The following is a 26746-nucleotide window of genomic DNA, read 5'->3' as shown; positions in this document are numbered from 1 at the left end:
CCTCTGGAACGAACTCCTCCAGGACTTCGTCAACTTCCGGACCTCCGAACCTTTCGTCGCGAGCTTAAAACACACTTATTCATCTGCGCGGGACTGGATTAGATTTTAAATTTACTGGTTTTAAATGGGTTTTTATTATTTATATTGTTTTTTAAATTCGGCAATAGAATAAGTTTTTTAATTGTTGTTTTTTAATTTGTATTTATATGTATTTTAACTGCCTGTGAACCGCCCTGAGTCCTTAGGGAGATAGGGCGGTATATAAATTTGAAAAATAAATAAAAATAAATAAATAAAGCGAGGCGTTTTTACGTCTCCTCCCTCATTGCGTCGGCAGATAACTGCCCGGCCGCCCTGTTTCGGGTGACCCGCTCCCTTCTTCAACAGGGGGTGTGGGATGACCCGCTACAAGGGCGTGCCGAGGAGTTTAGTGGTTATCTATACGATAAAATCGCTCAGCTTCGGGATGATTTGGATCAAAATTGGGTGGATCCAGGTGGGATGTCGGAGACTCGTCTTGTTGAGACTGTTTGGGATGGATTTGATCCTGTGGCTCCCGAGGACATGGACAGGTTGCTGGGGAGGTTGAATGCCACCACATGTTTACTGGACCCGTGCCCCTTCTGGTTGGTGCTGGCCACACAGGAGGTGACACGAGGCTGGCTCTGGGGGATTATAAATGCTTCTTTGCTGGAAGAGGTTGTCCCTGCCACCTTGAACGAGGCGGTAGTGAGACCTCTCCTCAAGAAGCCTTCCCTGGACCCGGCTGTTTTAGGAAATTATCGTCCGGTCTCCAACCTTCGCTTTGTGGCGAAGGTTGTAGAGAGTGTGGTGGCATGTCAATTACCCCGGTACCTGGAGGAAACTCTCTATCTAGACCCGTTCCAGTCTGGCTTTCGCCCCGGATATAGCACGGAGACGGCTTTGGTCGCGTTGGTTGATGATCTCTGGAAGGCCAGGGATAGGGGTTATTCCTCTGCCTTGGTCCTATTACACCTCTCAGCGGCTTTTGATACCATCAACCATGGTATCCTACTGCACCGGTTGGAGGGATTGGGAGTGGGAGGCACCGTCTATCGGTGGTTTTCCTCCTATCTCTCTGATCGGTCGCAGACAGTGTTGGCAGGGGGGCAGAGGTCGACCCCGAGGCACCTCACTTATGGGGTGCCGCAGGGGTTGATTCTCTCGCCTCTCCTGTTCAACATCTATATGAAGCCGCTGGGTGAGATCATCAGTGGTTTTGGGGTGAGATACCAACTGTACGCTGATGATACTCAGCTGTACTTTTCCACTCCGGGCCACCCCAACGAAGCTATCCAAGTGCTGTCCCGGTGTTTGGAAGCCGTATGGGTCTGGATGGGGAGAAACAGGCTCAAGCTTAATCCCTCCAAGACAGAGTGGCTGTGGATGCCGGCACCCCGGTACAGTCAGTTGCAGCTGCGGCTTACTGTTGGGGGCGAGTCATTGGCCCCAATGGAAAGGGTGTGCAACTTGGGCGTTCTCCTGGATGGACGGCTGTCTTTTGAAGACCATTTGACGGCCGTCTCCAGGAGAGCTTTTTACCAGGTTCGCCTGGTTCACCAGTTGCGCCCCTTCCTAGACCGGGATGCCCTATGCACAGTCACTCATGCGCTCATGATATCTCGCTTGGATTACTGCAATGCTCTCTACATGGGACTCCCCTTGAAGAGCATCCAGAGGCTCCAGTTAGTTCAGAATGCAGCTGCGCGGGTGACAGAGGGAGCCCCTCGTGGCTCCCATGTGACACCACTCCTGCGCAGGCTGCACTGGCTACCTGTGGCTTTCGGGTGCGCTTCGGGTGCGCGTTTTGGTTACTATCTTTAAAGCGCTCCATGGCATAGGGCCGGGTTACTTACGGGACCGTCTACTGCCACCGATTGCCTCCCACCAACCCGTACGCTCTCACAGAGAGGGACTCCTTAGGGTGCCGTCCGCCAGGCAGTGCCGACTGGCGACACCCAGGGGAAGGGCCTTCTCTGTGGGGGCTCCCACCCTCTGGAATGAACTTCCCCCAGGACTCCGCCAACTTCCTGACCTTCGAACCTTTCGCCGCGAGCTTAAGACACATCTATTTATCTGCGCAGGACTGGCCTAGAATTTTAATTTTTTAAATTTAGCTTTTAAATGGTTTTTTTTATCATTTTAATTATAATTTTAAATCTGGCCTAATTCAATAAGTTTTTTAAATATTGTTTTTATCGTGTATTTATTCTTGTGTTTTTATTAGGCTGTAAACCGCCCTGAGTCCTTCGGGAGATAGGGCGGTATAAAAATTTGATTAAATAAATAAATAAATAAACTCCGAGAATTCCTCAGCCAGCTTTGCTGGCTGAGGAACTCTGGGAGTTGAAGTCCACAAGTCTTAAAGTTACCACGGTTGGGGACCCCTGCTTTAAAGGCCTTCTGACTCCCTCCCCTTCCCAGTATCTGTTTGGGCTGATGCTCTTTTAAGAATGTTTAAACTGTCTCATCCACTTGTTGGACAACTGGTTTTGGTCCTGTGAGTTTACCTGCATTTGTCATTATGCTGCAGGACGATGAAGGCTCAACACATGAAAAGTTAGACTTTAAGCTGTACTTCAGTTGTGCCTCTTATCTAATTACGACGCCCTGTTACAGGTAAGTTATGTTACTTCCTGAAGAAAAGCAACTTGTTCTTCATTTGTTGAAAGAAATATGCTGTGCTCTTAACTATAGATCAACATTATTATTCTTGCAATGATGTGGCTGTAACTTGATGAATTTGCAGACAAAATTCAGTGAGAATGTAAGAAGACTCAAAGCACCCTTAAGTAGGGGAAGAATATGATGCTGCTTCAGTTACACACACTCAAGCTATATTACAGAGATCCGTAGCATAATTTCTAAGGGTAGCAGAGTATTTGTCACAGCCAAAAATTACCCTTGCACATTCTTAAAATGAATATGTTTTCTTTAAAATCTCTTGAGCTTTGGTTAATTGCACAGAAAAATACTGAAATTTGTAAAACTTGCAAAAGCATACATTCTCATGTAGGATTTTAGGATGATGTAGCAAAAAATCACATCAACTGTAGCACTCTAGAAAAATGTAGGTACGTTTAGTGAAGAGTAATTAATACCTAGTTCATTAATGGAAAGTAGCAGACTATGTCAGTGTTTTCAGAGACATTGTAGGTTTTGCAGAAAGTTTTGAAGAAAAAGAAGAAACATGCAGGTTGGATGATGTCCAGCTATGCAAGGTAGAATCTTTTAGGAAATCTTAAAAGAGCTAAAATGGTTTGAAGTGAGTTTCCCTTTATAGCATCCATTCCTGGGTATTTAATTATATCTGTGAGAACACTTTAATGGGGAAATTAATGGAAATAGTTGTTTTTTTGCCTTAGGATTACATAGAATGTGAAAAATTCAGAGTATAATGTAATTAGAAAAAAATTCCAGGTGATTACTGTTGAATAATAGATTATTCAGATGTACAGTATAATAATATACAATATATACAGTATATACAGTATTGTAGCAATTTCATAATATCTTATGTTACAATAGTGAGACTGCAAAGTTGACAATCAGCCATTGTTAGTCTTTAGCCTTGGTTTCCTAACACTGAACAGGAGGTAACCTACTAATCTGTAATAAATGTAAATAGCTGTCTGGAGGATTTTGTTGTCAACCAAATGATAACAGCTTTTGTTTTATTCCTTGGATCTGACTTTTTCTAATGTGCTTTCTAATGTAAGAATACAGTAAGCAGATGACCAATGGAGGAAGCACCCCCAAAGATTACAGAAAAAGTGTGGTGCTCTCTGAGCTTGATTGTTTACTTGTAGATGTTTCACTATCCAACCAGATAACATCATCATCAGGCATTGGTTGCAAGCAAACAACCAATTCAATTCCTAGTTACATATATTCTCTTTTATTCAAATTACAGAAAGTAAAAATGAACTGAGCTTGGAATAAGTTTTAAAATCCCCTTTAATATCAGACAGGTCAATGTAGATGGTTAGCCATTCTGTAATTTCCAACTTCCTCCACTGTTCATCTAAGCTACTTCCTCTTTGTATTTTCCACAGTGATGCTTTTGCCAAGCTGCTGGAGTTGGGGGACCTGCATGCTAGCTCAATTAAAGTTGATGGCATCACTATCCCTTTCCATCACCTCCTGGCAAAAATTTGCTTCCACCATCATTTCTCTGGTGAGTTCCTGCTAAGAAGACTCCTTGACTCATACAGTTTTGTCCATATTGGCTTACAACTCTGCTGTTGGGCATAAACTTCCCCACTTCAGGGTCATCCAAAGATTGGTGAGCCCTCATTTTGCAAAGTTCTTCAAGCAGTTGACAATCAGCCATTGTTAGTCTTTAGCTTTAGCTTTAGTTTCTTAACATTGAACAGGTGGTAACCTACTAATCTTCCCAGCCTGGCAGCTCTCAATTTGTTGAGAGACTCTGACTTACAGAGTTTCCCAGTTCTAAGCTCTGGATGTTGCTTCACAGTATATCTAGGGAATATTAGGTTGTGAAAGACTGGAATGTTTTTTTTTGCAGAATCCATTCCAATTAGGATTCTGAAAATTTGGGGTACAAGAGTTTGCTCCTTCTGAAAGTATACCCTATATTCCAAAACTTGCATGCCATCTTTAAATGCTGATGGTTGTTAATATGGTGCAGTTGCTGGAACAAATGTAACTGCTTTTTCTGAAGTTATTTTCTTTTTCCTAATTGTTCTTCCTTGCTCCCTTTCTTTTAAACTCGGTGTCTCAATATAATTATAATTATAATAAATAATTTAAAATAAATAATTATAAAAGATTATAATCTTTTATAATGCAGCAGTCACTTCTATCTCCCATCTTGAATTGCTTGTGTATGTGTAAAGCATATATTTTAACAGAAGTAAACCAAGAATGTGAGATTAAGCATTTTGTAAAAGGTACTCAAAAGGAAAATTGTTCTTGCTACTTTGTTGCTCCCACTCCAAAGTAACTTGTGATTTGTATGCAGAATATTTCTTCTTAATACATTAAATACCAGGAAGGTGTAAACAAGCTTTTCCATGCTTATGTCGCTGCAAAAATTGCTATCACTTGAGAATAGGAAATATTTAGTTAGATTGACTGAGGTGGTCCCCTTTTTTCAGATGCAAGATTGTCTATTCCAGTGTTTTTCAGTCTCAGCAACTTTAAGATGTGTGAACTTCAACTCTCAGAATTCCCCAGCCAGCATGCTGGGAATTCTGGAAATTGAACTCCGCATACCTTAAATTTGCTGAGTTTGAGAAATATTGATCTGTTAGGTAGTGAATATGTTCTGCCTTGGATGTAAGCCAGCTTTTCTATCCTGAGACCTCCAAATGGCAGTGAAAGTTCTCATCTTGGGAATGACAGGACAAGTCAACCCAAAAAGGCTCCCCAATTTCCTTGGCACCCTTCAGGGCAAATTTCATCTGAGGGCTGGCTGTGGTTGATGATGATTTCAATTCACATACTACCCTTCGTCTCAAAAGTGTTCCTAGGGCAGGTTACCCAAATAACAGGTTAACACTGGCGATTTTAAAGAAGAGATTGGGCAATCATTTATCTGAAATGATAGGGTCTCCAGCTTGAGCAGGGGATTGGATTAGAAGACCCCCAAGGTCCCTTCCAACTCTGTTGTTCTGGTAACAATTTACAATCATAATCCAGAGGGGAAACAATACTTTATGATCCAAAAAAGCAAGAATAAAGTTCATTCCAGAAATTCCATGGAATTTTAATGGAGTAGCTGAAATGACAAGAAAAATCTGCTTCTGTCACCTAGGAATTCCTAGAGAGGTCTATAATATTTTAGACTTCATGTTTCATATTTTAGATTATTATCTCTTTGAGTTTTTATTGAAATGTGATGTGAACATGCTATACGATAAACAAATAAATCATAGAGAGGTATCTTGGGTTTTTAAAAAGGGAATTAAAACCATGCAAGCTTGCAGGAGGCTTCTTATTGAACTTTGTGTGAGTTGCTGTGCTAGTTTTGTCTCGTTATTAGAAGGAGAAACATAATTGCTAGTGCTTCTCAAATGACTTCCCATGAGAAAACTGCTAATTCCATGCGCCAAAAGCATCTCTTCTTAGACTTAGAGGAGATGTTTCGCTACAGCAGATTTGCTGTGCTGTCTCAGTGCAATTACTTGCTGGGGCTCAGTAATTTTGCTGCATCTGCCCAATGTGATGTCATCAATCTAGGGATATGTATGAGAATGATGTGCCCTGGGAAAAATGACTTGTTTCTTTTCTGAAGAATGAAGAGGAAAGCAGACACTAAAAAGAGCGGAACAAATCCCAATTGTCAATAAAAAATAGTCAGATAAACATGATTTTTGGTACTTGGGATTCTTCCCTCTCCCCATCATTTGTTATTTTGTCCACCTGAGTGACCGGCTAATTTATCTATTTAGATCAGTGGCTCATGCAGATACGCATTTGTTAAAGCTGTGCAATTCTTTCTTTTTTTTAAAACTCAAGTGCCTACCGTTCCTGTCCTATTGTTTCTTCCCCTATATATATATATATATGCTTATACTACCTTGTTTCTCCTCATATATATGTTTATATATTATATAATCTTTTGTGTTATGCTTGTGTATATTGTTATGACAAAATTAAATAAATAAATAAAAATAATTATTTGGGGGAGGGATGGAAGCACTTTAACCATTTTCTTTTTTCTTTCAGTTGTTGAACGCATGGGGGCCTGTGCATCCATGTACAGCCGTTCTATCCAGGGCCATCATGTCTGCCTACTTGTGAAAAAGGTGAATCCAAAAACAAGTCAAAGCACAAAATTGTGCAACCAATAATGTGGTGATAGCATTAGCATGTGTTTAATCAGTCAGCTACAAAAGGTAAAGCGTAATAGGACACTGTCCCATTGTGCATATGATGGTTTGCAGAAATCGGGTATTTTAATCATGGGCCCTGTAGGTAGTAATTTTTCTCATCTCTAGATTTTGTTACTTCCTACAATAAAATGCAAATAAGTTGTCCTTACGTAATGACTGTAATTCAAAATGGCGCTCTCTCACTAAATGATGTGATCAGAAAGCAGAAACTAATTTGACCATACCAACTTACAATGGAAGTTTTGCCACTTCCGGTTGCATTTGTTCAGTGAATCCCACATGCGGGGATTTAAGTGAGACATCACGTGACTGATTTGCACCCTTTTGCCAGCTTTTCCATTGACTTTGCTTGTCGGAATCTTGCTATGGGGGTCGCAAAAGGTGATCCCCTGTCAGCTCTTCCAGGTAAACACGACTGATTAGGCAACCTTTATGGTGAGGCTGCATGATCAGAATCCTGCAATCCTGTCTGAAAGTACAAACTCCCCCCTGCCACTTGAACAATTAGAACTATCCTTACTAAGATTCCTTTTCTGACGATTAGGCCACTGGGGGGCTCCTGCTTCTCATGACTCCTCTTTCCTCAAGGCCATCCACAGATTTCATCATATCACATGGCCACAGGCATCTGCAACCTTCATAACATGTGCAAAGATTGCCAAGCCCCTGAGTCATGATCACAACTTCAAAGATTGGGTGTAAATCCATTTTTTCCAGCACAGTCATAACTTTGAATGATCTCTAAACAAATGGTCATTAGGTGAGGTCCACCTACACTCTTAATAACATCTTTAGTTAGAATATCACTATTAAATAATAAATCAGTTCCAACAATTAATGCAAAAGAAATTGACACAATAGTGTTGCTCTGTATTTGCAATAATAATATCAGAGTTGGAAGGGACCTTGGAGGTCTTCTAGTCCAACCCCCTGCCCAGGCAGGAAACCCTACACCATTTCAGACAAATGGCTATCCAACATTTTCTTAAAAATTTCCAGTGTTGGAGCATTTACAACTTCTGCAGGCAAGTTGTTCCACTGATTAATTGTTCTAACTGTCAGGAAATTTCTCCTTAGTTCTAGGTGCTTCTCTCCTTGATTAGTTTCCACCCATTGCTTCTTGTTCTACCCTCAGGTGCTTTGGAGAATAGTTTGACTCCCTCTTCTTTGTGGCAATCCCTGAGATATTGGAACACTGCTATCATGTCTCCCCTAGTCCTTCTTTTCATTAAACTAGGCATACCGAATTCCTGCAACCGTTCTTCGTATGTTTTAGCCTCCAGTCCCCTAATCATCTTTGTTGCTCTTCTCTGCACTCTTTCTTAAATAATACTTACATGCATCTTCACATCATTTAAACATATCATTTACGGAACACAAAGACGATGGCCATCAGATGACAGGAAGTGGCATTAGTAGCTTTGTATATTTTGTCAACTTCCAGCTTCGATTTGCTTTTTAAAGAGAGAAAGTTAAATCTTGTCTGTTGAACACCTCTCTCAATCTGACTCCCTGCTAAATCCATAATGTGGATTGCCCTCCCTTCAACAGGGGAGAACTGTGGAGTTGCTTCCTAACAGACAGGTGAATCTTGACATCTCCTTGTAAGAATAGGAGAAAAGAACAAACATGATTCAGTTTCCAGGCAGATGAGAGGAAGGATGATTATGAGAAACAATTTGATCTAGTACAGGGGTCTCCAACCTTGACAACTTTAAGACTTGTGGACTTCAACTCCCAGAGTTCCTCAGCCAGCAAAGTTGGAGTCCACAAGTCTTAAAGTTGCCAAGGTTGGAGACCCCTGATCTAGTGTTTAAGGCACCAGGCTAGAAATGGGGAAACTACAGTAGTTCTAGTCCTCATTTTAGGCACAAAAACCGCTTAAGTGACTGTGCTAATCACCAGGAGACAGTGAGTTCTAGTCCCGCCTTAGGCATGTAAGCTGGCCAGTGACTTTGAGCCAGTCTCTCTCACAGACCAGCTCACCTGACAAGGTTCTTGTTGTGGGGAAAATAGGAGGAGGAAGATTATTATTATTATTTATTCGATTTTTATACCGCCCTTTTCCCGAAGGACTCAGGGCGGTATAAAGATGCATTGGATGTAATAAAGGGATACAAACAAAGAGCCAAGAATCATGCTATCTAACCCAGAAAAACTATTTCTCTCTCTCTCTCTCTCTCTCTCTCTCTCTCTCCCCCCCCCCTTCAATGAATCCTTTTGGCAGGGAGAAAACTCTGTGTCCATTGATGGAAAATGCGATGATTCAACCTTATTGGGAAACCTGTTGTCAGAATTCAAAGAAACATTGTCAAAATGCTGAGTGCTCTCGGAATCGGGCACAGCCCCTCGTCCTTCTGGCCCTCCGGACGAGCAGCATCCCCGAGGAGGCTCACGGGACTGACACCACTGGAGCATTCAATTTCTCTCCCTCTGTGCGCATGTTTGATCTCCCAGGGCATGTGTTTTCCATTTCCTCCTCCCTCCTGGGTTGTTGTGTTTGTTATATTTTTGTTTTAATTTTGTTACGGTTTACACATCTTAGAACTGTGCTCTCCTCTCCCCTCCGTTTGGAACGATGCGACCATAACAGAGAGCTCCCCAATTGGATTGACATCCTGGCAAGGGAGAAAACGGGGTAGAGGAGATGCAGAGTCCATATTGGAAACCCAACGGCATCCCTGGGTGTGCTTGTGCCTCTCCTGGTGCAAGAGCAGGTCGATTCCATTTATCGTTTTAAACTGCCCCGCGCTTAAAAGGAGAAAAAGGTCAGGATGTCCCTCGTCTTCAACCAATTGGGATGCGTCTTCCCTCCTTCCCTACGGCTGTTCCAGAACATTTCCTGCTGCCCCAGGCTGGGATTGGTTGATCCTCTCTCATCAGGGTGGGCTCCCACAGGAATGTTTTCAAGTCTAATGCAATATCTCATTCCTGGAATTAACGAAAAGTAGCCTAATTAGAAGTCCAAAGTCATTGTGTCTGTGTGGATTTGGGGGTTTTGTGATATATTTTTTTTCTTTCTTCTATGTTAGGTTGAACAATCCTACAGTGGGGCCAATCTGCCATGCCCAGCTTTTACAAAGCCTACACTTAAGCAGATGGCCACAATCTAATGACAGTTTGTTTTTGAAAGTGTCCGCACTCCATAGTTGCAGCCAGTGGTTTCTTTTTCTTTTCTTTTCTTTTCTTGGCAAACTTTTCTTTTTCTCCTCTGCAAGATGGGAAGATATTAGTGATGATCAGTTACAAATAGGGTGGGACACCTTGATTGTTGCTCAAAGTTAATGAGAAATTGCACCATGGCAGCCCTTAACTCGATTTTTAAAAAATACTCTCACAATGAAACTTCACTATTGGATACTCCAAACACTGATATTTAGAATCCTGAACTGCCAGGGGGTGTGTGTGTTCAGGGGCGATGTGGGGGGGACACAGGATGGAACCAACAGAACCCGAAGGTCTCTGGCTTGCATTATGTCCTCTATGTTTCAAGACATTTGGTGCCTCAATATTCTTCTGTGTGGTCAGGGGTCTTTTCTTTCTTTTTTTTTAATATCAGTACAGTAATTATGTCTGTTGGGAGCCGAGCTGCAAGATTTACTGAGAATAATTTAGCATTCTCCCAATATTGCAGCAGACGCTGGTGAAGCAGTTATTGCAAGGAGCAAGGCAGAGAGTGTTATTTGTTGACTTTTTGTGGATTAGTGCAGATTTTGTTGGGGGTTGGGAAATCTGCGCATATTCAGAAATGTCTTAAAAGGGCAAATGCTCCTTGAAGTTAGTGGGTTTTAAATATATATATCTATATATATAAATATATATATTCCTGGATGAAAACTTGTCACTTTAGCATGTAGAGTCTGTTCTCTTACAGTGATTCTAAAACTCTTCTGAAAATTGTACAATATGTTATGTTTAAAAGAAAAAGTTATTTACTATTGACATTCCCCCACAAAATACATACCACGAAGCTGCTGTAAGAATTTTTTGTGTCAAGATGATCGAATAAAATTTCAAAACTTACAGAATTTAAAAATCTTTTGAATTGTGCCTTCAATCTTAAATGGTGAATGCGGAATTTTTAAAGGTATTCAAGCCTTTTTCCGCTTGGTTCGAATTGCCTCCTGGCCCTTAATAGTGGATTGAAATCCAGGTTTTAAAGGAGTTTTAATCATGGTTCCTTTTGTAAGATTGTGAATAGCCATCATTGCTGCCTTCACCCAATCACTTTAATTTGACCAGTAAGAGGGAGCCTATCATTATTTTTCTTTTTTTATCCATTTGGTTTCAGAAAGGCTCCAAGACATTTTCCACACTGCTGGGGAACAGAGATATTAAGAAAATAAACTTCTTCAATTTGCATGCGAATATAGTGGGATTAATCATCAGGATAGCCATTTGGATGGATCTCTTCACTTTATTTTGTGTGTCACATTTGTGTTACACAGAAGAAACAGCAACTCAGCAATTCAACAATTGGGCTCAAGTAGATTTAAGAGAGTGGTGTCCTCTTCCATATCCTTCAAAGCCATCATTTTGAGCCAGTTTTTTGACAGAGTATCTCCTATGCCTATGAAGAGAGAGAAAGAAACCCACAGATATTATTTATAACTCTTCCCACCGCCTCATAATTGTTAGGTGAGCACCACCCATAAGCCCAAGACAAAACAAGTCCTTCAAGACTTGGGCTGGAAATTGAGTAAAGTACAGAAAGTTCTAAAGGGTGTCTCAGTTCATTAGAAATGCTTTCCCCCTATAGGTTACCTCTAATCAAAATATATGGCTCAGACTCAACATCCCCTTTGCTGTGATTCACTTGAATATTATTTTTGACCAAAGTAGGGATGTCCAGCCTTGGCTGCTTTAAAACTGACTCAGATTAGATTTTGCAACATAATCCTGGGACACACATATTTGCTTTTATTCACTTTTAAGACCTGTGGACTTCAACTCCCAGAATTCCCCAGACTGGAAAATTCTGGGAGTTGAAGTCCAGGTCTTAAAGTAGCCAAGTTTGGACACCACTGGGCTAAAAGTTCCACTTAGACACCAATTGCTCCAGGGACAAGTCTCTTTTTAAAAAAGATCTCTTTTTAAAATCATCAGTCAACTTCGGCAAAAAAACTTGGTGTTCAATAAAGTTAGCCAAATTTTATGGAAGAGAAGCCATTTGAAGTTGAAGTATATAACCTGCAGCAAGGGGGCATCATAAAAAAAGTCTTACTTTTGTGGGGGATTAGTTTTGAACTTCTTGGGAACAGTCTACAGAGGATTGTAGATGGGACAAGTGTAAATCAAGAAGAGTAAGATCAGCCTCTTCCATTTCGTCCTGGTTTGGCAGAGGCGGCCACTTTCAAAGAGTGTTTTAAATTAGGTTCTGAATTTCGTAGCCCTGATCTAAGAGGTGGTATTCTCGCAATAAAAAATGCTGATCTTAACTAAAGGGAATCTTTCTCAGTCTTGCCAACTTGAAGATATATGGACTTCAACTTCCAGAATTCCATATCTAGGTAATCCTCAACTTTTGCTTAGTGACAGTTCAAAGTTATAACAGCACTGAAAAAAAGGGACCTATGACCACTTCTCACACAGCCATTGCAGCATCCCCATGGGTTGCATAATCAAAATTTGGACACTTGTCAACTGGCATATATTTACGATGGTTGCACTGTCCTGGGGTCATGTGATCACCATTTGTAACTTTCCAGACCACTTCCGTCAACCGAGATTCACTTAATGGCCATATGATTCACTTCATAACTGCAATGATTTGCTTAATAACTAGCAAAATGGGGCAAAACTCACTTAACTCTCTTGCTTAGCAACCGAAATGGGCTCATTTGTGGCCATAAGTCGAAGATTACCCATATCCGCAAGTTGCTATGGTTGAAAAACAATTGACTTTAAGGCAGGGGTCTCCAACCTTGGTCCCTTTAAGACTTGTGGACTTCAACTTTGCTGGCTGAGGGACTCTGGGAGTTGAAGTCCACAAGTCTTAAAGGGACCAAGGTTGGAGACCCCTGCTTTAAGGCATTCCTCTTTGCACCTGCTCTGGGTAACCGGGAGCGTGGCCCATGAAATTAGATTCCAACTTCCTTCAACCCTAGCTAGCATAACAGTTGGGAATAATGTGAGCGATAATCCACTATCCTCTTCAGATTGTGTTAGGTGAACAGAGTATTTGGAATTGTGGTAGATAAGAATTGGGAAGGAATTTAGAGATCTTATAGCCCAGGGATGTCAAACTCGCAGCCGTATGCGTTAGGTGCTGCGCATGTCCACACCCGGTTTAGCAAAGGGGAAAAAGTCGCAATACGTCATGCGAAGACATATTGACGATGCAAGTTGGGACACCCCTGTTCTAGCCCAACTGCCGAGAAATGGAATTCATCTTTAACAAGATTTCAGATAGGTAGTTATCTAGCTTCTGATTAAAAATGTTTTTGTTTTTTTTAATTGAAAAAGTTTTACAACAACAATTAAATTCCCCCCCCCCCCGACTTCCCGGAGCAAACACAAGGTATAATTCATTAAACAAAATAGTCATACATTAAATTTTTAAAATCTAACACAATTATAATCTTTCTCTCTCACATAACCTGACTTCTTCCATTAAAATCAAAAATAACATCCTTCATTCAAAAGCAATCCGAAATTTCTTAATCTGATATCTATTTTGAATATAGTCAATCCAGTTCTTCCATTCATTTAAATATTTTTCTTGAGTACTGTCTTTCAAGAAGGCTGAGATTTTAGCCACTGATTAAAAATGTTCAGTGAGTATGGTCTTCTTCCCAAGTAGGCCTATTTCACTGTTAAGCAGCCCTTACTGCTGGGAAATTGTTCCTGATATTGAACAAAGGTCTACTTCCTCTTAATTTAAACATTTCTTATTCTGTCTTCTGGAATAACTGCACGGGTTTGCCCTAGGTTCTACATAGCAACAGTTGAAATACAACTATCATGTCTCTTTGTCTTCTCCAGGCAAAACATCCATTTCCAACTATTCTTCCTATGTTTTCCTTCTTTACCTCGTCATTGCAAACCCCACACCCAGTAGCACGATGATGTTGCCTACTTGGGCAACGAAATGTCTGCAAGCAAACAACCAAGGTTGAGAACTTCATTACCTTCTTCTAAAGAAGATCCAGCTTCTCAGTATCATTCCTAAAACATCCTTCCTAGGACTCGATTCCTCATTAGTAAAGATTTGCAAATGTAGCCAATCAAATGAAAGTAATCAAGTAAAGTAGCTTAAGTTAGTAATAGCACTGCCTAAAATAACATAACCCTGCTTACTTAAGAATCAGCAATCTGATTTGGAAACAGCTCTCCCAAAAACTGCCTTGATAAAAGGTAATACTTAGAAGTTCTTTACACATAAAATAAGGTCAGGCATTGATAAAGGCACACATTTCACCTGCAATTATGTGGTTTGGGTTTTGGATCAGTGAATTTGTAAACTCGGCTATTGCATTTTACTCAAACCACAGTTAAGCAAATCATAATTTAGCAGGGTGTGATCTCAAATATCTGTATAAATTGATGAACGGCTGCATCACACTGCAGTTAGTTCTGGGTGGGGTTGAAGAATACCCCCCCCCCTATACGATTGCACAGAAATGGACAGGCTTACCATAGAATTACAAGAAAAAGAAGATTCAGAATACTATGCGGTCTGGGAAAATTGGTACACATGGACAATCAATAGAAATAGAAAACTATATATATATATATGTAGGTACATATATATATATGTACATATATATATATATGTATGTATATATATATATATGTAGGTCTTTGGTTGTTCGGGTTTTCTCCCGTGTAAAATTGGAAGTGTCTTGGCGACGTTTCGACGAAGTCTCATTCGTCATCTTCGTCGCCAAGACACTTCCAATTTTACACGGGAGAAAACCCGAACAACCAAAGACCTACATACAAACACCCATGAAAACCTCAGAAAACATATATATATATATATATGGCTATTGATTACGTGTATATAATGTATATAGAAATTATATGGAAGGTAGATCCGAAATATACAATAATGTCACGGCTCTGTTGAATATGTACAATTGTTATGAAAAAAGAATTTTAAAAAAAGAATACCCCCCCCCATTTGTAGGGAAAAGTACATTGTTTAACAAATTACAAATTACACATGGATCTGTGGACCTCTTGATCTCATTCTTTGTAGGAATTAAATCTTCATGCTCTTGAAACTTACTTGTAAAATTCAGTGTGTCCGGGCTATAAAAAGAGGAAATTAAAGTTAATAGTGTATTAGAGGAAGTTTGAAGAACGGTTAAATGCAGACATCAAAGAAGGATATTTTCTGAATCAAGCACCACCTGCAGCAGAATCCTATTCATTGAATATCTCAAAAGCAAAAAAATAATAATAATGGGAAGATGTTGTCCACCAGAGGGTTATGGTCATAGAAGATGGTGTGATTGCACATAAGTGACAGTGTCTTGATCACACCATTTTTGACTTTTTGGACTAAATCCTGCAAGCATTCCTGATAGTGGTTCTTATTTGCCCTTGCAGCTTGAAACTGTGTGGACTTCAACTCCCAGAATTTCCTAGCCAGCTAGCTGGGGAATTCTGGGAGTTGAAGTCCACACAGCTTCAAACTGCCAAGGTTGAGAAACACTGTCTTAGATAACAGTCTTTAGTGGGGTATTGATCTAAATCAGGAGTCTCCAACCTTGGCAATTTTAAGTCTTGTGGACTTCAACTCCCAGAGTTCCTCAGGCAGCTTTGCTGGCTGAGGAGTTCTGGGAGTTGAAGTCCACAAGTCTCAAAGCTGCCAAGGTTGGAGACCCCTGATCTAAATGATGCTGAAATATCTAACTGCAGTATATAAGACATTTGCAATGTTTCCAGAGCAACCAGCGAGGTTCTTCACCTCCCTGTCCCATACAAGCTCCGGTTTACCAATGTGGAGGTATCTTCATGGTTCTCGCTGCAATTCCTTCATATTTTTTTTTTTTACTCTGAACAGCGTGGGATCATCAGCAAACTTTTTCTCCTTTTGATCTCCTCCTAACTCCAAATGAGTTTATCCACAAATTGAAAAGCGGCTCTGATCTCCCGTTTTTATGTCTCTCCAATTAGAAAACTTATCCATTTATTCTGGAATTTCCTGTTGTCACAGACAAGTAATTGAGGGGGAGGAACGTCTACCCCTTGTTCTAAAATATCATCACATTTTTGTCTTCACAAAGAGCCTTTGCTGAAGGATTTGGTTATATCCGGGCTTTCAAAGGGTCTCTTAACAAAGGGCCTCTTGAATTTCTTCCGGAAATTTCTAGAACTTTCTGGGGTAGAATTTTCTGGGTTCACGTGACCCACCAAATCATAAACATATCACATTAAGGCAATATGCACCAGCTCACAATTAAACTGAAATAGTTTTGGCTAATTTATAGTTCAAAGTGCGAGTGCAGTCCAGGGGTGGGTTCCACTTACCTTTACTACCGGTTTCCAACGGGAGCATGCGGATGCGCTCCTGCGCATACACAGAAGCTTCTGCGCATGCGCAGATCGTCAGTGATGACATCGGGGCGGGTGGGCAGAGCCTCCCGCCGCCATTACTACCGGTTCACAGAAACCGGACCGAACCAGGAGCAACCCACCACTGGTGCAGTCACTACTGTGATGTGTGTTGTTCTCTGAGGTGGAAGATTCAATCCCATGCATTTCGGAACAAGAAAAGAAAATATCTCTCAAAAAAACCTTGAAACGCTGCGGCCAACGTTTGCAGAAAGAAGCAATTCTGCCTTTTCCAAATCTCTAGGTGTGGCTGCCAGAGCCTTCCCAAAGTTGTCACTTAGTTGTAATGATTCATGGGACAAAACAGGACAATTGCAAAAGCCGCGAAGAGAAATCGTATTCACATTATGGAGTGAACGGTTGCTTAATTTATGTTCAGATTGAGAGTCCTTGGTGCTCTCTGAACTTAATTGCACCAATAAAGGAGAATATTTGTGGCTCAGGATTAAAATGAGGGGTCCTTGGCAGAGGTGGGTTTCAGCAGGTTCTGACCAGTTCGGGAGAACCAGTAGCAGAAATTTTGCGTAATTCGGAGAACCGGTAAATACCACCTCTGACTGGCCCCGCCCCCATCTATTCATTGCCTCCCAGCTGATCGGGAGGAAATGGGGATTTTGCAGTATTCTTCCCCTGGAGTGGGGAGGGAATGGAGATTTTACAGTATCCTTCCCCTGACATGCCACCAAGCCACACCCACCAACCCATGCCACGCCCACCAAGCCACATCCACAGAACCAGTAGTAAAAATTTTTGAAACCCACCACTATCCACATTGGAGAGATAGAGAGAGAGAGAGAGAGAGAGAGAGAGAGAGAGAGAGGCTATACAGTTTCGGCTTCCTTGCTTGAGTAAGCTATAATTACATTTTGTTTTTATTTCTGCTAATCACTTAAGTAATGTGTGAACTAAGAAACAAACCCAATGCCATTTAGCTCTAGACATTCTTCCTTGCTGCATTCCTTACCTTTCGGCAGTACAATGACTGAAAGACAAACAGAGAAACATAACGATGAAAAATTATTTTAGTCATTAAAGAGATATCAGTTCAGCCCCTATTTTGAATCCATGGGTTGATTTTGAATGAGGTCAGTAAATGGCTGAATCATCCACAAGAAGCAAGAAGGTTCGCCATTACTGTCCTAGATCAATGTTTCTCAACCTAGCAACTTTTAAGATGCATGCTCCTTGCTAAGGAGCTAAATTAATGTCTATGGAGATTCTCAATCATCCAGGTCATGGTTGTCCCAAAGGTGCTTTTCAAAAAGCAATGGGATTTTCCTGGGGTTTTTTTTCCCTCTCCTTGAAAACTTTTCACTTCAGTCAGAGGAGGACAATGGGCCAATCCTGGAGTCAGGGGAAGGCCTGGACAAGGGTTCTGCATCAGAGGCAGAGATGGGGCCAGAGCCATCTAGGAGCGATGTGCAGACTCCAGAGCCTCCGGAGGCGGACAGCAGAGAGGCAGAGGAAGGGGAGGAGCCTGTTCTTAGTGCATGCATGAGAAGAGCTTCCAGAAGGCAAGAGCAGCTAAAGCAAAGAGGACGACTTGGGAGTAAGGCCAGGAGATGATTGGCCCCTCCCATAAGGCTTAAAAGAGCAGCAACGGCTCTTGGGCTCTTTGTAGGAAAGCAGTGTTGCTACATTTGTTTTGAGTCGGCGTCCCTTGTTTCTGAACTTTGTAGGGTTTTGCCAAGAAAAGCCTTTGGCAAATGTACAGAATGTATTAGGAATGTATAATATGTAAATAATAAATATATAAGAATCTAGAAAAGAAAAGCTATTAATATTAGATAACTTAATATAAATAAAGAAAAGGGAATAAGAAAGAAAAGAAAATGTGATATGGGGGAAAGATATAAAAGCGAGAGAAGACCATTAAGAAATGCTGTTCAGAAATAGGAAATATTTATATGTTATACGTTGTGTGTCTGTCAGATTGTGTAAAATTAAAAATATATATTAAAAAAAAGAAGAAAAAAGAAAAGCCTTTGGCAAGGTGCCAAAGCAGATAAAGGTTTGTGATAAGGCCGAAGGCCTTTTTCTGAAGGATTTGTTTTGGAATTAATTTGGACTAAGCTGGGAATGAAGTAATTCCCACTCTTATAATAAAATAGGTTTGTTCAAGACTAAGTGTGTCTTTTATGCCTAAGTGAACCTAGGTCACAACATCTAGCTAAGATTCTGTGCAGTTTGGAGAACCCACAAATCCCACTCCTGGCTGGCCCCACCCCGTCCCTCCCAGGAGTTCTCATGGGGCCTGTTTTGGATGCAGGTAAGTGCAGGGCGCATGCAGAGGCTCGGGGAGGATGAAAAATGAGCCTACCAGAAATTCGACAAGATTCCAGAGGGCCTCCGGAGTCTGGGGAGGCCATTTTTGCCCTCCTGGAGGCTCAAGAAAAGCCTCCGGAGCCTGGGGAGGGCAAAAACGCTCTCTCCGCTGTGGTGCAGGAGGCCAACTAGGCCACACCCACCATGACCACACCTACCCAGCAACTGGGCAGAGAACCTCTGGCTAAAATTTTTGAAGCCCAGCCCTGAGCTTTTGCAATATCTATTCAACACCTCATCCTTCTTGTCCCAGAATCCTCTGAGCAAGGTGCTTAGTTCTCCTCCTCCCCTTTCTCCCTGACTGTATCAAGAGCTTTTTTTTTTTTTTGCAGAGCAAAGCTCTCCATTTTCCCCACGGCTTTCAAAGAAACAGGCACTTACCTAAACGTAGGGACCTGTCTTAGGGCCGACGCCCACACCTCTGGTTCCCTGTGGATACAAACCATCAGACGATGTCACAAGAAGTTCTGTCTTCTTTCACCCTCTTCCTATGTCACCCGATCAGTGATTCTGGGCAGCTCAGAGCAGTGATGGGTTTCAAATTTTTTTACTACCGGTTTTGTGGGGGTGGCTTGGTGGGCGTGGCAGGGGAAGGATACTGTAAAATCTCCATTTCCACCCCACTCCAGGGGAAGGTTACTGCAAAAATCCCCATTTCCTCCAGACAGCTGGGACTCGGGAGGCAGAGAATAGATGGGGGCAGGGCCAGTCAGAATTTTTACTACCGGTTCTCCAAACTACTCAAAATTTCCGCTACCGATTCTCTAGAACTGGTCAGAACCTGCTGAAACCTCTGGCTCAGAGTGATTAAAACATGAAAACATCAACCAACGTAAATTGTAAGAGCAAATGCATATCCAAGCTCAGAGCACCAAGGACCCCACAACCCTGAGCTACAAATAGCCTCTTCCCTCAGTAGCCAATGAATCCACCAGAAGCATATTAAATATTAAATGTAATCATCACCTTCAATCTTGATCATTATAACTTCATGGAAAATAGCTTCCTACATGACTGCAAGAGAGGTCCATCCTAGCTCAGGGGGAAGAAAATTTCCAGAGGGCCAATGAATACTTCAGCTTCAACCAGAACAATACAAGAGCACATGATAGATACAAACTCATGGTAAACTGATCCAAACTAGACTGCAGAAAATACGACTTCAGTAACAGAGTTGTCAACACCTGGAATGCACTGCCTGACTGTGGTTTCTTCCCCAAATCCCCAAAACTTTAACCTTAGACTGTCTACTATAGACCTCACCCCATTCCTAAGAGGTCTTTAAGGGGCGTGCTTAAGCATACCAGCGTGCCTGCCATCCCTGTCCTAATGTTTTCTTTTATTTGTATCCTTTTCATGTATTTATGTTTATATCTGTATCTTGTCATAAAATACATGCTTGATGAAACAAACTAAACTAAACTAAACTAAACTAAACTAAACTAAACTAAAGTTGTTGTTGTTAGTTGTAAAGTCGTGTCCAACCCATCGCGACCCCATGGACAACATTCCTCCAGGCCTTCCTGTCCTCTACCATCCTCTGGAGTCCATTTAAGCTCATGCCGACTGCTTCAGTGACTCCATCCAGCCACCTCGTTCTCTGTAGTCCCCTTCTTCTTTTGCCCTCAATTTTTCCCACCATTAGGCTCTTCACCAGTGAGTCCTTCCTTCTCATTAGATGGCCAAAATATTTGAGTTTCCTCTTCAGGATCTAGCCTTCTAAAGAGCAGTCAGGGTTGATCTCCTCTAGGACTGACCGGTTGGATAGCCTTGCAGTCCAAGGGACTTGCAGGAATCTTCTCCAGCACCAGAGTTCCAGGGCCTCAATTCTTTGGCACTCAGCCTTCCTATGGTCCAACTTTCACAGCCATATATTGCAACTGGGAAAACCAGAGCCTTGACTATACTAAATTAAACTAAACAAGACTGTCAAAGAGGAGGTTTCTCTCACATTCCTGTCCTGAAAGCTATCAGGGGAAACTGAATCAAGTCATACCTTCCTGAATCCAATGCAGGTAGTCCTCGACTTACAATGATTCATTTAGTGACCATTCAAAGTTACAACGGCACTGAAACAAGTGACTTACAGCCATTTTTCACACTTAAAACCTTTGCAGCTTCCCCATGATCACATGATCAAAATTCAGATGCTTGACAGCTGGTTCATATTTATGACCATTGCTGTGGCCCAAGGTCATGTGACACCACACAAACCCCTTTTGTGACCACCTGGCCAGCAAAGTCAATGGGGAAGACAGATTAACAACCAGATTGGTAATTTATCAATTGCAGTGATTCACTTAACAACCGGTGCAAGAAAGGCTGTAAAATCGGGCAAAACCCACTTAACAACAGAAATTTAGGGCTCAATTATTGTCGTAAGTCAAGGACTACCTGTAAACAGGATGGAAAGATTCTGTTCAGAAGAAATGAACAGAGAACCCAAAGTGAAAATATTTTACAGGTAGTCCTCAACCTACAATAATGTATTTAGGAACCATTCAAAGCTATGGCAATGAAAAAGTGACTTACAACCAGGGGTGAAATGCTACCGGTTTGGGCCGGTTTGCCCAAACCGGTAGTAAAAAATGCTACTGATTCACCAAACCAGTACTAAAAAAATATTTTAAAAAAAGTTCAACGATTGTGCATCGCTCAGCTGATCATCGGAACTTTTTTAAAAAAAATTAAACATTTTTTTAATACTGGTTCAGGCAAATAGGTAGTAAAAAAATTCTTTAAAATTTTTTATAAAGGCTCGGATGATCGTGCGGCATAACTGATCGTCCAAGCCTTTTTTTTTTTACTTTTTAAAAGCATTTTTTACTACCGGTTTGGGAGAATAGGTAGTAAAAAATGCTTTATAAAAGTAAAAAAAAAAGGTTCCGATGATCGCGTGGCACAGCTGTGATCGTCGGAACTTTTTTTAAAACTTTTTAAAAGCATTTTTTACTACCTATTCGCCCGAACCCATATTAAAAAATGCTTTAAAAAAGTTTTCAAAAAGGTTCCCAAGATTCCGTGCCAAAGCTGATTCCCCACCCCCTCGCTGTTCTACTTACCTTCCCAAGCCTCTTTCTGGTTCATATTGCACATGCGTGCACAGCGCGCGTTTGGTGTGAACTGTGCATGCGTGTGCAGCGCACGCTTGGCGCATAGCATGCATGCACACATGTGCGGCCAACGAATCGGTAATAAACCGGTTCAGATTTCACCACTGCTTACAACAGGTCCTCCCATTTATAACCATCGCAGCGTCCCCACAGTCATGCCATCAAAATTTGGCCACTTGGCAACTGGCAGGTATTTACCACGGTTTCAGCCTCCAAGGCCATGGGATCACCATTTATGACCTTCCCAGCCAGCTTCCAACAAGCAATGTCAATTAAGGAAGCCAGATTTGCTTAATGACCAGGTGATTCACTTAACAAAAGTTGTTAATCACAAAAGTTGTGATTTTCTTAACAACTGTGGCAAAACAGGTCATAAAATTGGGTGCAACTTACTTAACAACCCCCTTGTGTAACAACGGGACTTCTTATTGGCTGTTAAGTTGAGGTCTACCGGCATTTTGAATTGTATCTCTCATGCAATATCTCTCTCTATTTGCTAGCACGTGCCTGTATTTTGTACTGTTACGAATAATCTCCAAAAATACCCCAAGTAGATCTAAGTAATCCCAAGAAAGCTATCCCTGAAGAGCATCCTAATCCAGTAGGATTACTTACTTCCAAAGGTAATAATATCTTTTTTTCTATTCTCTCCTTTCTAAGTATCCATTAATTTCAGACACAGACACCTAGTGTTTTTCAAACTTGGCAACGTTAAGATGTTGGCAGTTAAGCAGCTGGGAATTGAAGTCTGCACATCTTAACGTTGCCAAGTTTGAAAAACACCAGTTTAAGCAGTGGGCAAAAAAAACTATATAAGTTTCTGAATCCAATTGTTTCTATGTCTGAAGATTTGTTCTTGTCTGTACTAAGGAATCTAATTTAGCTAAGATATGCCTGTCAACCAGCTGCCAAGGCAACTGACAAAGGTCAATTGGTGGTTTACAGCCAAGTGTCCAGTTCCAACTGCAAAACACCTCCACCCATCCTCCACTGCCTTGTCTAACTTATCTAAAGAGGAATCTTCAGCAGCAATGTGTTTTGCAGATGTTTGCCAAATAAATTTGGATAAAATCAAATTCTCCATTTAATTAAAAGCCTACACCAGGGGTGTCAAACTTGATTTCATTGAGGGCCACATCAGGGTTGTGTTTGACCTCAGCAAGCCAGGATGGGCATGGCCAGGGTAGGGCGTGACCAGGGTGGGGTGTGGCCAGCTCAACGTCAGTCGTGTTGGGGGCACCTGTGGTGGCCCAAGAGCTTTGCCAGCGAAAACGGGCTCCTGAGCTCTGTTTTCAGCTATGACAGCCTCCTGCAACTCTCTGCCAGTGAAAACGAAGCTCGGAGGCCTGCAGACGGCCCTCCCAAGCTCCATTTACATTGGCAGAGGCACCATGGGTCGATCCTTCGCAGTTTCCAGAAGGCCAGTTTCCTGCAGGCCAGATCTGGCCCCTAGGCCTTGAGTTTGACATCCCTGGCTCATTGGAAGATAATTCTCAACTTACTTGTTCAAGCCCTTCCTGGAAAAAAAAGAAAAGAAAAAGGCATATAAGTGAGAAATGTAACTGCATCTTGTTTCTAACTTGCTCGAACATTGAAAAATGGCTGAATTTGCACAGAATGGTAGGTGCAAAATCTGAACTTCTGCCTGCCTGGTTAGGTGTGCTATCAGTTCCTTGTTTCTCTTTTAGAATTAAATACATGTACATATATACGTACTTCTTCAAGTTAACAAAAATCATCATTCTTGTCAGACAGGGCCTATAACTACCCCAAAACAACTTTAATTAAACTGCACCTGCAGAAATTTAGAATTGATTACAGGTACCATGTTTCCCCGAAAACAAGACCTCCCTCGAAAATAAGACCTCCTCTGAAAAAAATTGTCCCCTGAAAATAAGACCTCCCCCGAAAATAAGCACTCCCTGAAAATATTTAAACGCATGAACAGCCGGTCCCCGCCATTTCCTCTGGTTAGGGTTAGGGAGACAGAGCTGGAAATCAGGTAAGACAGCAAGAGGAGACACATCGTGCTCCATGGGCCCCAAAATAATAAAACCTCCCCGAAAATAATTTTATTTCAGGGTTCAAAAAAATGTAAGACAGTCTTATTTTTGGGGAAACACGGTAGTCCTTGACTTACAACAGTTCATTTAAGTGACCATTCAAAGTTTACAACACCACTATATCTACAGATATAGATATAGATATACACACAAGAATGTATATGTGTGTGTGTGTGATAATACTAAATCTTGGTCCCATGTACGATATGATTTTTAATTTTAATTTTATTATTTAATTTATAATTAGATTTAAATATTAAAATTAATTTTAATCAATGCATATATATATATTTATATTTCAAGGCAATATACATAATGCTCTTGCCTCCTGTTCTCCCCCAAACCACTAGCCTGGTTTGATTAACTGACCTGAGGTTATACATCTAGTTCATGCTATGGGAAGATTAGAACTCACAATCTCTTGGTTTATGGTCCAGCACCTTAACCACTATATCAAGCGGATTCTCGTCATGTGCCCCCTTCCCTCATTCAAAAATAAAAAAAACAGGATCTTCTATACATACAAAGCTTGTTATGCTTTCGGTTGATCCATAGACATCACTGCATGATTTTGACAAACCATAGTCTTTGCATGGCAGGTTACTCTAAACATGATCTACTCAACAGTTCTCTTTGGTCACCCAACCAAGGGGGAGATCTGAATAATCCCCTAGGGCAGGGGTGTCAAACTCAATTTCATTTAGGACCACATCAAGGTTTATAACATAACATAACATAACATAACATAACATAACAACAGAGTTGGAAGGGACCTTGGAGGCCTTCTAGTCCAACCCCCTGCCCAGGCAGGAAACCCTACACCATCTCAGTCAGATGGTTATCCAACATTTTATTAAAAATTTCCAGGGTTGGAGCATTCACAACTTCTGCAGCCAAGTCGTTCCACTTATTAATTGTTCTAACTGTCAGGAAATTTCTCCTTAGTTCTAAGTTGCTTCTTTCTTTGATCAGTTTCCACCCATTGCTTCTTGTTCTACCCTCAGGTGCTTTGTAGAACAGCCCCTCTTCTTTGGGGCAACCCCTGAGATATTGGAACACAGCTATCATGTCTCCCCTAGTCCTTCTTTTAGTCCTTCTTTGTGTTTGACCTCAGGACAGGGGTGGGGGCTTGGCCAGGGTGGGTGTGGTGAGCTTGACATCATTTGTGTCGGGGCCGCCTATGGTGGCCCATGTGCTCTGCCAGCGAAAACAGGCTCCCGAGCTCTATTTTTGGTTGCGACGGCTTCTTGCAACCCACTGCTAGTGAAAACGGAGCTGGGGAGGGCTGGGGGCCACCATTCCAAATTCTGTTTTCACTGGCAGAGGCACCGCAGGCTGGTCCTTTGCTGTTTCCAGGGTGGCCCCGCGCCCCAGATCAAAGCACCGCGCAGGCCGGATCCGGCTCACGGACCTTGAGTTTGATATCCTTGCCTTAGGGCCTAGGCTAAATCTGGTTAGCTAAACTAGTGGTTTGGAGAGTTATGTGATGATCACTCATGTCAACCCATCTCCTGTGAGGCTTTGAGCTCCCAAAATAAGGATGGGATAAAAGTTCAATCATTAATAAATGAATACAAAGGAAATAGGAGTTCAACCCCTGATAGCTCTAGTCAAAAGAATCTATTTGCAGGTGGTACCCGAGACCTTGAAATACTGCAGACAATCCAAAGAGATACTGCCAGATGTTATGGTCCTTTCTTTTGGCCATAGATGCTCTAGGTTCTTTTTGGCCTTCAATCTTCAAGGTTTTATTTTGTGACCAGAACTGTTCTGTCCCCCCTCGCCTCCGTCCGAGCGATGGCTTAATTAGCTGGCACTATCAGCTCTGGCAGCAAACTAGCGAGTGTCTGCCAAGTGTCTCTGTTATCTCCCTCGACGCCGATGAGTCACCCAGGAACAAACAGTACTTCAGCTCTTAGTTAAGCAGTTAATTTGCCTGCTACGAAGAGGCACAGCAGCTCTTGCTGCCTTTATATCCTGTGGGGTGTGGCTCCATGACTCAGCACTTCCTAGGCCTGCCCCGCCCCTGCTTCTGTTGTTCCCGCCTCTCCTGCCTACGAAACCTAGGGTCCAGCCAGGCCTGATTGCCATCAGCTGGGTCTGGAGGCGTGGCCTGGGGGGGGAAAGAGTCAGGGGATGGAGGCCTCATTATCTCTTCCACCTGGCCTGCCTCTGGCTCCTGGAGCTGAGCCAGGGAAGTCGGTGCTCCCAAGGTAAGTCCTGACGGCCCTTCCCCCTCACTTTCCAAGTCACTTTCTGGCAGGAGGCCCGGCTTGGGGGGTGCAGACACAACAAGAACATGGTACAATGAGACTTACACATAGTCATAGAGTTCATTCAAGGCATCTTTCCATTTGTCTGAGGAGCTGCAGAAAAGGAACCGAAGACGTGGAAATGTAAGTGAGAAGGACATCACAAGGACATATACCGTGTTTCCCCATAAATACGACCTACCCTGAAAACAAGACCTAGTCAGATTTTCACATCTGGGCCTAATATAAACCTTACCCCAGGGGTGAAATCTAAATTTTTTTTTTGCTACCGGTTCTGTGGGCATGGCTTAGTGGGGAGGTCATGTGACTGGGTGGACGTGGCTATGTAACCAGGTGACTGGAGAATCAAAAGACAGAAACTCATTAACAATGTCCTGCTGGAGCAGGGTTGGACTAGATGACCTCCAGGTCCCTCCCAGTCCTGGATTATCCTCTGAAGCTGCGTCTAGTGCCAGGTTTGTATTCCTTCCTTCCTTCCTTCCTTCCCTGCCTCCCTCCCTCCCTCCCTTTCTCTCTCTCTCTCTCTC

The 26746-nt window shown here is 42.0% G+C and overlaps 2 protein-coding genes across 4 annotated transcripts in view; one reads left to right on the top strand and one right to left on the bottom strand.

Annotated features, from left to right (window-relative positions):
- Positions 1-10872, top strand: part of AP3D1 (adaptor related protein complex 3 subunit delta 1) — a 60252-nt gene extending 49380 nt beyond the window's left edge. Inside the window, exons 29-32 of one of the 3 annotated variants that reach the window (XM_058163399.1) lie at positions 2555-2640; positions 4077-4198; positions 6715-6794; positions 9109-10872. In XM_058163399.1, the coding sequence (XP_058019382.1) occupies positions 2555-2640; positions 4077-4198; positions 6715-6794; positions 9109-9204 (384 nt within the window). In that variant the 3' untranslated portion in view covers positions 9205-10872. Of the gene's footprint in view, positions 1-2554; positions 2641-4076; positions 4307-6714; positions 6795-9108 lie in introns of those variants that run through there. The other 2 variants (XM_058163398.1, XM_058163400.1) reach the window with 2 other exon arrangements.
- Positions 10873-11024: 152 nt separating this feature from the next.
- Positions 11025-26746, bottom strand: part of IZUMO4 (IZUMO family member 4) — a 31762-nt gene continuing 16040 nt past the window's right edge. Inside the window, exons 8-13 of the mRNA XM_058163063.1 lie at positions 26265-26312; positions 23386-23400; positions 19152-19199; positions 17410-17427; positions 15115-15137; positions 11025-11451 (exon numbers count right to left, since the gene is read on the bottom strand). Coding sequence (XP_058019046.1) covers positions 11351-11451; positions 15115-15137; positions 17410-17427; positions 19152-19199; positions 23386-23400; positions 26265-26312 — 253 coding nt within the window. The 3' untranslated portion in view covers positions 11025-11350. The remainder of the gene's footprint in view (positions 11452-15114; positions 15138-17409; positions 17428-19151; positions 19200-23385; positions 23401-26264; positions 26313-26746) is intronic.

This window comes from Ahaetulla prasina, chromosome 1, assembly GCF_028640845.1.
Source record: "Ahaetulla prasina isolate Xishuangbanna chromosome 1, ASM2864084v1, whole genome shotgun sequence".
NCBI classification, from domain to species: Eukaryota; Metazoa; Chordata; class Lepidosauria; order Squamata; family Colubridae; genus Ahaetulla; species Ahaetulla prasina.
The sequence above is the reverse complement of the archived record's forward strand: the minus strand, read 5'-3'. Positions and strand labels throughout refer to the sequence as shown.